This window comes from Cucurbita maxima, unplaced genomic scaffold, assembly GCF_002738345.1.
Source record: "Cucurbita maxima cultivar Rimu unplaced genomic scaffold, Cmax_1.0 Cma_Scf00005, whole genome shotgun sequence".
NCBI classification, from domain to species: Eukaryota; Viridiplantae; Streptophyta; class Magnoliopsida; order Cucurbitales; family Cucurbitaceae; genus Cucurbita; species Cucurbita maxima.
The window spans coordinates 6145268-6157087 of record NW_019272021.1 but is presented as its reverse complement, the minus strand read 5'-3'; the positions used below and the strand labels follow the sequence as shown (position 1 = coordinate 6157087).

General features: G+C 38.5%; 3 protein-coding genes across 4 annotated transcripts in view; 1 reads left to right on the top strand and 2 right to left on the bottom strand.

Annotated features, from left to right (window-relative positions):
• Positions 1–262, bottom strand: part of LOC111479668 (acetyl-coenzyme A carboxylase carboxyl transferase subunit alpha, chloroplastic-like) — a 6175-nt gene extending 5913 nt beyond the window's left edge. Inside the window, 1 exon segment of the mRNA XM_023124473.1 lies at positions 179–262. The gene's annotated coding sequence lies outside the window, so the exon portion shown is untranslated.
• Positions 263–1923: 1661 nt separating this feature from the next.
• The window catches only part of LOC111479793 (pre-mRNA cleavage factor Im 25 kDa subunit 2), an 11869-nt gene continuing 1972 nt past the window's right edge, over positions 1924–11820 (bottom strand). The window contains exons 2-9 of the mRNA XM_023124652.1: positions 9371–9373; positions 7423–7605; positions 7085–7130; positions 4320–4413; positions 3933–4006; positions 3748–3834; positions 2583–2693; positions 1924–2358 (exon numbers count right to left, since the gene is read on the bottom strand). Of these exons, the coding sequence (XP_022980420.1) occupies positions 2287–2358; positions 2583–2693; positions 3748–3834; positions 3933–4006; positions 4320–4413; positions 7085–7130; positions 7423–7541 (603 nt within the window). The 5' untranslated portion in view covers positions 7542–7605; positions 9371–9373 and the 3' untranslated portion in view covers positions 1924–2286. The remainder of the gene's footprint in view (positions 2359–2582; positions 2694–3747; positions 3835–3932; positions 4007–4319; positions 4414–7084; positions 7131–7422; positions 7606–9370; positions 9374–11820) is intronic.
• Positions 8406–11736, top strand: LOC111479680 (pentatricopeptide repeat-containing protein At3g29230). Of its 2 annotated transcripts, none has more exons than XM_023124491.1 (2): positions 8406–8525; positions 9293–11736. In XM_023124491.1, the coding sequence occupies exon 2, from the start codon at positions 9342–9344 to the stop codon at positions 11145–11147; it is 1806 nt and encodes a 601-aa protein (XP_022980259.1). In that variant the 5' UTR covers positions 8406–8525; positions 9293–9341; the 3' UTR covers positions 11148–11736. The 2 variants fall into 2 exon arrangements, with proteins under 2 accessions (XP_022980259.1, XP_022980258.1); XM_023124490.1 differs by having other exon boundaries at positions 9289–11736.

Genomic DNA, 11820 nt, shown 5'->3' with positions numbered 1-11820 from the left:
AAAAAAAAAAAAAAAAAAAATATTAATAAACAGACAAAAGTATCAATATCTCGAAACTCACGATTACTCAAGAACAGCCACATTGCTTAGTTTCGACAGTATGAATGAAAGAAAAGGAAGGAAAATTAGCGGAGATTTTCTCAGCAACCAAACAGAAAATCAACGTGAAGAAGAATACCTCAGATGGGCACATTTGGATTTTGCTCAAGAATCTGCAGGAAAAAAGGGAGGGAAACGAATGGGATTTGTGAGACTGAAACTGGCAGTGGAAATGCTTTCTTTGCTTTCAGTTATAGGCGAAGCTGCAATAAACGCCCTGGGGGAAATGAGCGCGTGGTGTCAAGGGAAGCGGGTATGTGGCGAATGATGATTCGTCCGTGTGATACACGAGCTTTCAACGAAGTATTTGGTCACCACAATTGTTGAAGATGGACAGGTCATCGCAAACGTGGATATCTTTCCCCAAACATGGGGTCCACCTAGATTTATAATTCTCATTCCCCTCGTGGGGCTGTTGTGCAATTTTACGAGACTTATGGGGTCACTTTGGAATTATGATGAGCTAGGTGGTTTATGGGGGAAATTTTATTTAATAAGTATATTTTAACTTTCAATTTTATATTTAATATATCTAAAAAGAATATATAACTAAGGTAGTCATGTTCTCTCTTTCCAACTGATGTGAGATCTTATAAGTAAGCCTCTTGAAAATCTCAGCATCTTCACTGGCACACCGTCTCGTGTTTGGTTCTGATACAATTTGTAGTAGCTCAAGTTCATCGCAAATAGATATTATCTACTTTTGTTTGTTATATGTCGTTGTCAACCTTACGACTTTAAAACGTGTCTATTAGGGAGAGGTTTTTGCACCCTTATAAAAAAAATTCGTCTCCTCTCCAACCGATATAAGATCTCACAACTAATATGTACGATGATTGCTTATTAAAATTAATGGGTTTATGAATATCTATCGGTTAAAATTAACTAAAAAAAATTGAATGTAAAAATTGCAACAATTTTAGGGATAAAAGTCTTAAATGGATATGGTTTATTAGGGACGAATTAACTAATAATTAGTAATTGGCTCATCAATTATCTCAATGATACACCATTATTTGTGATAAATTAGCCAACGGTAGTAATTTTCTCATTTACTCACCATTTACGTTTTCTTGATAAATATATGATTTTTTTTATATAAAAAAAAAATTAGATTTATTTTTTCATAATTTATTTATCTCGGGTCTCATATTTAAAATAATATTCAAATTTAAAAAATAAGAATAATAATAAGTTTTTAAATTGATTGATAGCTAACATATTTCGAATTTTCAGTTTTTGAAAATTAACTTTCAAATACCATTTTTACCCATCAATTTATTTATTTGGTTATCTAATTTTAAAATGTTCTCAAAATCTAACCAAAAAATTGGATAACCAAAAGCCCAAAAAGACTTCAAATAAATAAATAAATAAATAAATACTGAATATTTGTGTATTTTTATTATTAATTTAAAACGACTTAAAAACATTTATAGCTGAATGATTGATTAGGGACAAACTAATTAATAATTACTAATTATTTAAACCATTATTAAGACAAACCAAAAATAAATAATTACCCATTTACTTGCAATTAAGTAACCAAAGCCTGATTTTCTTTAATGAGTAATGACTATTTAATTAGCCATAATGAAGTAAATAAATATCAATAACATCAATAAATAAATAAATAGATTTAGGCATAGTTTAATAAAAATAATTTTATTTAGTTTACTAATAAAAAAATAGGTAAAAATAAATAAATAAATGGAAAACAAAATAGTTATCTAAATTTTATTTTTTATTTTAAATTTTTTTCATTCAAACAGAAAACAGTAGAATCCCCCAAAAAGGGCTCAAAATAGCATTAAACCAGAAGAAGCAGAGAGCCAAGGCTATGATTCTCACTTGAAAGTTAGAACCGAGGATGTCCAAGTTTCCACAATTTAACCACTTTTACAATTGATTCAATAGACATACATTACACTTTTAGGACTTTCGTCGTTAAATCGATACACAAACTTGATCGATTTTCTTTTTTCCGCTATTGTTAGAATAAACATGAACTTTTTCTCGGGGTTTCCTTCACAAACACATCGGTGAAAAACGTCGAGAACAACAAGTCTATCGAGTACACTAATCTATCTCAAGCAAGGTTGATAATGTCCTCTAAGTTCAAACTATCTCAAGCAAATTGGAGTCCATGATGCATGCTACAAATTTCAGGGTTCTTGTATTGATACCTCATGTGGTGATCATGTTGAACTGGAACCTGGAAAGCTGCTGCGGGATCGTCGATATAACAGGTCCGTATCTCTGCAATCAAGTGCGAAAACCGAAAACTAATATTTAGCTTAAAAATGGCATGATAGTTTGAGACAAATGGGATTTACAGGTACTATCAGTAGCATCCTCATCCAGCATCAAGAAAATCAATTACTAATTGCTTATAATTCAGCAGGTTTTCGACATTGCCCAACAAGCTAAACAATTATTTAATTTGCACGAAATTCGTTTATACGAAGAAAAATGCAACTTACCTGCACGTTGTCGTAGAGCTCAAACAAAGGAACTGCAAGCAGCTTCAAATTTTTAGGAACTGCGAAGTACTCTCTTTCAGACAAGTGAACAATGAATAGCTTTTTGCATTCCTAGATCATCCAAAACCCTGATTAGGATTTTCACCTTTTTCATATGGAATCAAGAAAAAGTATTCAATATAAATCAAGAATTAAGAAAAGAAAAAAAAGGCTATTTCCTGAAAAGGATTTCTACTCCCTTCATAATGCTAATCGGAGTAAAATGGAAATTGTGAGATCCCACGTTGGTTGGAGAGGGGAACGAAGTATATCTTATAAGGGTGTGGAAACCTCTCTCCAGTAGACGCATTTTAAAACCGTGAGGTTGATGACGATACATAACGGGCCAAAGCGGACAATATCTACTAATAGTGGGTTTGACTGTTACAAATTGTATCAGAGCCAGACACTGGACGGTGTGCCAACGAGGACGCTAGCCCCCCAATGGGGTGGATTGTGAAATCTCATATTGATTGGAGAGGAAAACAACATTCCTTATAAGGGTGTGGAAACCTCTCTCTAGTAGACGCGTTTTAAAACCGTGAGGTTGATGGCAATATGTAATGGCCGAAACGGACAATATCTATTGGTGGTAGGCTTGAGCCAGAACGTTTCCCCAACCCCAAAAAGAGGGAGGATAAAGAGGCTGTCGGATCAGCTTGAATAATTAATGATGTGAAGTTTCTACAATCCACCACAAAGAAGGCCGAACAAAGTGCAAAGCAAATTCCAATTCAAAGTCTAAGTCAAAGTATTAAATGTCCATACAAATGTAGGCATTTGCACGTCCACAAGTTCAAATGAAATTAGCAAAAATGCAGCAAAACGTCACTATGAATACTATGTATATAAGATAAACAATGAGCCTTTTATCTTTTTTAAAAAAATAAAATGTTATTTATTGATGCACATATTTTTTTTGAATTTTTTATTTTTGTCATAATTTTTTCCAGAAATATCTATCAAATATCGACATTTTATCGATATTTCAATCACATTTTCATAAAATGAAACGTCAAAATTTTCATTGATATCAACATTTTAAACCTTGGTCAAAGATACCACAAACAAATGTCATCAAGCACTATAGGGGGTGGGGGTGGGGGGTTTGAGAGAGGCTATATACCTTGGCTTTCGTAATATGAGGGGGGCAGTAAGGATACATAACAGTTTCAAAGTTTGGTCTCCACCAAGTAGCCACACATTCACCAATCTGCAGGAAATTTGCGATGAAGAATGTAATTCCTCGTAGGAACATATATAACTTCAGAAAATAGATTTGCACGCCAAAATAGAAGAAATGATCCAAACCTGCCAATCAGGCTGGAGAGCGGGTGAATTTGCCCCCAGTTTGCTCGTCAGCTTCCTCTTTAAACCTTCAATTTCTGCAGATGTTAAAACAAACGTGAGAGAGATTTTACTCAATGGGATGTGTGTGTGTGTGTGTGTGGGGGGGGGGGGGGGGGGGGGGGGGGGGGGGGGGGGGGGGGGGGGGGGGGGGGGGGGGGGGGGGGGGGGGGGGGGGGGGGGGGGGGGGGGGGGGGGGGGGGGGGGGGGGGGGGGGGGGGGGGGGGGGGGGGGGGGGGGGGGGGGGGGGGGGGGGGGGGGGGGGGGGGGGGGGGGGGGGGGGGGGGGGGGGGGGGGGGGGGGGGGGGGGGGGGGGGGGGGGGGGGGCTTGAATTGTAAATAAAATCTTGCCATTTTCTCCTGGCTTCAACCGGCCCCCAGGGAGCTTGCAAAAGGTATTGCCTATTTGCAGAAGTAGAATATGGGGATGGTTATGTTCTTGCACCTGTGGAATTGAAAGGGGAAAAAAATGAAAAGATAAAATTACACCAATGCATGACTCTCTTGAATATCAGTCACTAAATTGCAGAAACAAAAGACTGACTTAGTGAATTTAAAAAACTTTCAGTGCCCAACTCACAAAGGCATGAAACTGGAATTCTTTGGTCTAATTGTGAAATCTCACACCGATTGGAGAGGAGAACGAAGCATTTTGTTCTCCCTTATAAGAGTGTGGAAACCTCTCCCTAGTGAACACGTTTTAAAATCTTAAGGGGAAGCCCGAAAGTGAAAAGCAAAGAGGACAATATATGCTAGCGGTAAGCTTAAACTGTTACAAATGATATCGGAGTCAGACACCGGGAGGTGTGCCAGCGAGGACGCTAAGCCCCCAAGGGGTGGATTGTGGGATCTCACATTGGTTGGAGAGGGGAACGAAACATTCCTTATAAGGGTACAAAAACCTCTCCCTAGTGGACGCGTTTTAAAACCTTGAGGGGAAGCTCAGAAGGTAAAGCCCATAGAGGACAATATCTTCTAGCGGTGGGCTTGGACTGTTACACTAATTCTATCAAAGCTGCAGTGGAAATTATAGGCTGCGAGAAACTACGAAGTCTTCAAAAACAAATCTTGGGCTCCTCTTGGTGTACCCTAAAAACGTTGCCTGTTGTAATCATAGTGTGCCTTGTATAATTGAGGTCCCATTCTGTAAACCCCTTAAGCCGTGGATTGGATTGCTTATCCTCCTGTTTTTGGACTCCGTTAGATTCATCAACACGTTCTTTTTTCTTATCAAATTTTGAAAGGTTAAGCTGCCCCTGTATTTCAGCATTCAACAGATTTCTCTTTAAATCAAGCTTCTAGAGACCTCGCATCTCAACCAATATTGGTTATTGATGTTTTTACCAATTTTTTTTTTTGGAAGATAAAGTCTAGGGAAGAGGGAGGCAAATGGCCACTCTCCTTTTTGCGGCTAAAATTCTTCCAAGATTTAATTGGATTCCCTTCCAATTTTCAACAGAATGTAATTATTAGTTTCCTAAATGAACTTGGAGATATAAGTCTAAGGACATACAGCAGTATTATTACCTCCCCTTGTTGTAATTCACCTCCCTGATTGAGCTCAGATTTCTGGCTCATAAAAGAATCGAAGTCCTAGTCATTTTTCATCCCTGCCAACAAGGGCCTCATGCCCGACTAAGATAACAGCAAACAATCCACATTCTTCAACGTCAATCAGATTTTTCAACGTTAGTGTTACAGTAGGCACAAATACATAACTACCATCGACATATTATAGTTGATTAATCTTGATGCCGTTTCTGATTATGCAGCGTTAGAGAAGTCGTTCTAGATCCAATCTATCTGTTTCATCCAAGACCTTTCTTATTAAATTCTGATGTAAAAAAAATGCCAGTCAACATACTGTGTGCCTTCTGGAGATCCACCTTAAGAACCAAGCCCTTTTTTCTAGTTTCCATTTGTCCACCACTACATTGGCAACTAAAACAACATCCACGTTTGTCTATTCCCTGTTCAATGGTTTTGAATGATAGCCCTTGGCAGTGTTTGCTTTTGTCTATCAAGTTTCCACATACACTCGAGCTAAAAGTTTATCAATAAAGGTGGCTAGCAGATGAATTCAAATCCCCAACCTCGGTCAGCTTGGTGCTCTTAGAGTCTAGAGATATGAAATGAAATATCTTCAGAACATATATGTTCCGATGTGTCCTCCACAGTCTGATGCTTACCTTTTCCATACCATCACCAGTAAAACCTCTTTCTTTAAAAGGCTACTTAATCATTCCTTATTATTAGACCCAACGGGAACCTAATCAAGAGCTTCAAGGATAAAGTAAATTCCTTCAAACCTAGAATAAAGAGAAGAGATCCTCTTCGGTTCTCAAGCTGGCCTACTTAACAAAGCATGTACCCATCTATTGTCATGTCACCATCTCACTAGTAAAATGGCATTTAGATGATGACCAGGCTGGGAAGCACAATGCAATGCACTGAAATCCTACCGGTTCTTCCAAATGCTTGCAGTTAGACTTTAATTTCCTCCACAAATTCATAAATAAGTTGTTAATGCATGGTAGGCAATTCCTAAAGCATCAACTTCAGTGAGCTCGTTTTATATTTTGCTACTGAATTTTTAGGTCAATTCTGAATCCAACTTGCGGAGGCTTAAATCCTAAAAGATTTTGGATATACTGGAGTTGTTTTACCAAATACATAAATGTCAGTTATAGAGCTATTAAAACATCTACTTTAGATTTGCAACCAAAAACAGATTAATTAATGTATTTGACAACAAATGTAATCAGTATTTGATATCACGGGTGGGAAGATCCCATGTTAACACATACAAATATTTCATTGGATGCTTGCTTTTGGTATAGTCTGAAAGATGATGATGATGAATGTTCAGATTTAGTGATCCCTGTCTTTCAATAAGCACAAGGATTCAACAACACAATTTTCCCAGCTATTTGCATGCGTATATGTAAGTAATGAAGACATTTGCAATTATTCACGATTCACAACTGAAGACACAAACCATGACATCCAACTACTACATTTGTATCCTAATGGTTCATTTAAACGTTAATTTTTCAAAAAAGTATTAATAACGAAGCAAAGCCATGAGTACATTAAGATGAAATATGAGCACTGACCAGCAGAATTGCTTCAACACTTGTCCTCATGCCTTCCTTCATATAGCTGTGAACCAAACACCAGTACATGTTACTCATTCCACTCAATGCCCCTCCAAACCCGGTAAATGATAGATCATTTTTCAGGCCAGGAAGAAACAAAGAAACAAGGTAGCAATAAGAAAGCACTAAGTTGCTTCTTCCACGATTTCATGTAATGCTATACACATCAAATATAAAATGACCAAGAATCCACCATAAGAAACAGACAAATTTCCTAACTTTCAAGACAAACACAAAACTAAGGCGTTGAAAAAAAATAAATCTAGGGTTTAAGGAATCGCGTAAATTTGCAGTACTTGACTTTCATGCGAGCAAGACGATCGGCGACGGAGGTGTCCTTCTCGAGCTTCGGCTCCTTGGTACCGAAAGTGTAGCTGGAAAGTGGATAGGTGTTCACCACCGGCGACGTCACCATGGCTGTGTTCACTCTGCAGCTGCCGGGCAAAGGAGGGAAGAAGTAGAAAAAACCTGCGATCAGCCTTCGCAAAGTTCTGCGGTATAATTGGTTTTAATGTCCGTGCGAGTTTTGATTGAATACCCCTCGAAATAATTGTTAAAAATAACTCAAATTTGTAATAATGGCCTCGGTTCATCGGGTTGAAAGTGAAAGTCGCCAAAAACGGGTGGAATGCTCTCGAAACCCATTCACTTGAGTGAGACAGAGGAGAGTGGAATTTCGTGTGTAGGGGCGAAATCCGGAAATCTTCGAAGGAACGCCAAAAGCGAAGGCAGTTCTCTGGGTCCGGTTAAGTTAATAATGGCCTTTGAGGGTGTTTCAGATAACTCAAATCACTCCGACTACCAAACTCAGGTCCGGTTAGGTTAGCTTTTTTCCTTCATTTGTTAGATTAAATTTTTTAAAATAACCGATCAACTCTGCCATATAGTTACAACCCAACCCTATTTTTATGATCTTCACAAATATTAAGAATAATTGACGTTTGTAACTGATGATACGATATTAGTGGTGTGTTATGGCTTGTGAGTGTTGGAGCTCTATAAATATTTAGTTATTAATGTTATATGTAGGATGAATAAATATAAAAATTTAAATAATTAAACTTACAGTAATTGTGATGTCAAGTCACATTTTATTTACTTCATTTAATTTTTAATTATTTATATTTTTTAGTTTATATTATGAACTAATATTTAGTTCAGGGCATTTTCGGAAACAAGGAGGCCATTTTAACAAAATTGATGACAAATCTGATTTTTAAGAGTGATATTTAGCCCAAATTATCATTGTCATGGTTAAAATTAGGACTGCGAAGTCAATTTCTCATTCTCGCAAATCATTCTTACCGCCGGCAAGCTCCGACCAGTAAGCGGCTGCTTTGTATTCTACCGCGCTTTGTTTACTATCCTTTCAGTCGAAGATTGTTCTGTTTATTTCAAGGTAGGTACATCTTTTAGCTTGTTGCTGCGTTTCTTGTTGTTTATGCGTGCATGTGTTTTGGTGTATGATTTTGATTTTTGAACCACGCACCGTTAGCTCATTAGCTTCACAATCGTAATTTCGGTTTGAAAGTTGATCATGGCGCTGTGTTCTGGTTGAGAAGGTGGAAGAAACTTGCAGTATGAGTGAGGGTCTGTAACTTAAAGATTTTGCAGAAGGCCTTTTTATCTCGTTTGGTTGATTTTGGTTTTCGAGGTTAAATCATTTGATTGGCTAGCTACCAATTGTACTAATTTGGTGATGGTCTCTTGTCTTGTGTGGTGTCTTTCCGTTTTGTTTACTGGGATTTTAAGGCTTTTCATCTGTAGAGTTTCTACTTCTTTGTTTGTTCTTGTGTTACTTTTGTGTTTAGATGAATTCTGGTTTTAGAAAATACTACTTCTGAATTGGATTGGCGGAGAATTGGATCCTTGGAATCTGATTGGTTTAATTGACACCATTTGAATAAGCTGCTTCTAAGGTTTTTCCTTACTATGAACAATGTGATTGCTGAAAACTGCCGGAAAATGGAAGAGGAATCTGGTCTTAAAGTTGAGGATAAATCTGAATAAAGTAAAATGAGAAAGGACGAGGCGTCCAGATTGTTGTTTATGCTGGGAAACTGTTATTTAATCTAAGAGAACGACGACACGGCTTTGGCTTTTTCAGATTACTTTTCTAACTTATCTCGTAATTATTTGTGATTGTCTTTGTCTTGAGAAAGACAGGAAGGGCGTGGCTAAAGCTTCTCTATCTGCCAGTTTTGCGTGTGAAGCCATGCAAATGTGCAGCGTCCTAACTCGAACCCCCTCTTGGTTTTCCACTCGAAAGCTCTTCGAGCAGAAGCTATCAGATCTCCACAAGTGCACAGACCTCAACCAAGTGAAGCAACTCCACGCCCAAATCCTCAAATCCAATCTCCACCTCGACCTCTATGTTGTTCCCAAACTCATATCCGCTTTCTCTCTTTGCCGCCAAATGCCCCTCGCCACCAACGCTTTCAATCAAGTTCAATATCCAAATGGCCATTTGTACAACACTCTGATTCGAGCCCACGCCCAGAATTCACAACCTTCACAGGCCTTTTCCACTTTCTTCACCATGCAATTTGATGGATTATACCCTGATAATTTCACTTTCCCATTTCTTCTGAAAGCTTGTACTGGGAATGGGTGGTTGCCTGTTATTGAAATGGTACATGCCCAAATCGAGAAATTTGGTTTCATGTCGGATGTATTTGTGCCGAATTCTCTTATTGATTCATATTCCAAATGTGGTTCTGGTGGAATTTTGACAGCGAAGAAGTTGTTTGTGTCAATGGGAGATTGTAGGGATGTTGTGTCGTGGAATTTAATGATCTCTGGATTTGCTAAGGGTGGTTTGTACGAAGAAGCTCGGAAGGTGTTCGATAAAATGCCTATAAGGGATAGTATTAGTTGGAACACAATGTTGGATGGGTATGTTAAAGTTGGGAAAATGGATGATGCATTTAAATTGTTTGATGCAATGCCTGAGAGGAATGTTGTCTCTTGGTCGACAATGTTGTTGGGGTACTGCAAGGTAGGGGATATGGAGATGGCACAAATGTTGTTCAATAAAATGCCCACGAGGAATTTGGTTTCTTGGACCATAGTTATCTCTGGCTTTGCTGAGAAAGGGCTAGCCAAAGTGGCCATTGGCTTGTTTGATCAAATGGAAGAGGCTGGCGTGAAGTTAGACAATGGGGCAGTAATAAGTATATTGGCTGCTTGTGCTGAGTCTGGTTTGCTTGGGCTTGGTGAGAAAATACATGCTTCCATTAGGAACCACAATTTCAAATGTACTACTGAAATCTCCAATGCTTTGGTTGATATGTATGCAAAATGTGGTAGGCTAGATATTGCATACAATGTCTTTAATGACATACAAAACAAAGATGTTGTGTCTTGGAATGCAATGCTTCATGGACTGGCAATGCATGGGCACGGAGAGAAAGCGCTCGAGCTTTTCAAAAGAATGAAAGAAAAGGGCTTCTCCCCCGACAAAGTTACTATGATCGGAGTCTTGTGTGCTTGTTCGCATGCGGGATTGATCGACGATGGCATTCGATACTTCTCTTCAATGGAAAAGGACTACGCCCTAGTTCATGAAATCGAGCATTACGGTTGCATGGTAGACCTTTTGGGTCGCAAGGGAAGGCTTGAAGAAGCCATCAGGCTCATTCGCACCATGCCAATGGAACCAAATGTCATCATCTGGGGCACCCTTTTAGGGGCGTGTCGTATGCATAATGCTGTCGAACTTGCAAGAGAGGTTCTCGATCATTTGGTTAAGTTGGAACCATCTGATCCGGGTAATTTATCCATGTTGTCGAACATATATGCTGCAGCAGGCGATTGGGACTGTGTTGCCGATGTGAGGTTGAGAATGCGGAGTATTGGAACTCAAAAACCATCGGGTGCTAGTTCCATCGAGGTCAATAATGAGGTTCATGAATTTACAGTGTTCGATCGATCACATCCGAAATCTGATAAAATATATCAGATGATTAACGGATTGCGCCGTGAACTTAAACAAGTTGCATGCTTTCCAAACACGTGTTAATAGATAGAGTCTGGAGTAGCTATAGAATTGTAGAAGATCACTGCCTAGAAATGTTGTAAAGCATGCTTCTCTGTTTGCTGGAGCTGCTGATGCAATGGAAAAATGAAGTTGTCTTGAAATGTGACACAGTTGTGTAGTTGAAACAAGAGGAAATGTTCGAAAGGATCTTCGAAAGGATCTGGAGGAGGAACGTTCTTCGCCCCGAGTAATGTTGCTATGTCGGATATCTGAAACCTCGGACAGGATCCTTCCGACCAGAAGTTGGCCATTCCCCCATAGCAGAGCTAGAGGCAAATGGAATGACTTGAACATGTGAAGGTTGAAATATACGAAGTTAAGGGTATCCGTTCGTACATTCTAGATGGTAGCGTAACGTAAATTGCTCGCGGAGAATCGATCACCATGGAAAGACCATATCAGATCTCCTGAACAAAAGAGAGCTAAAATTCCTGAAGCAGACGGTTCTTCTACTGGACAATGAAGTGTCTTGCCTTCTGCTGTTGGATTGCTTAAACCTTAAATTCCTTTGGTCCTACCTTTTGCTTACTAATGTTTAAATCTTTTGCAATCAAGCGCAAATTATCTATGAATTCCAAAATTTTGTATTAATTTATTTTTTAAAAAGAGAAATTTTATTTTATTATTATTGTTTTTTTTTTTTTTTTTTTTTTTT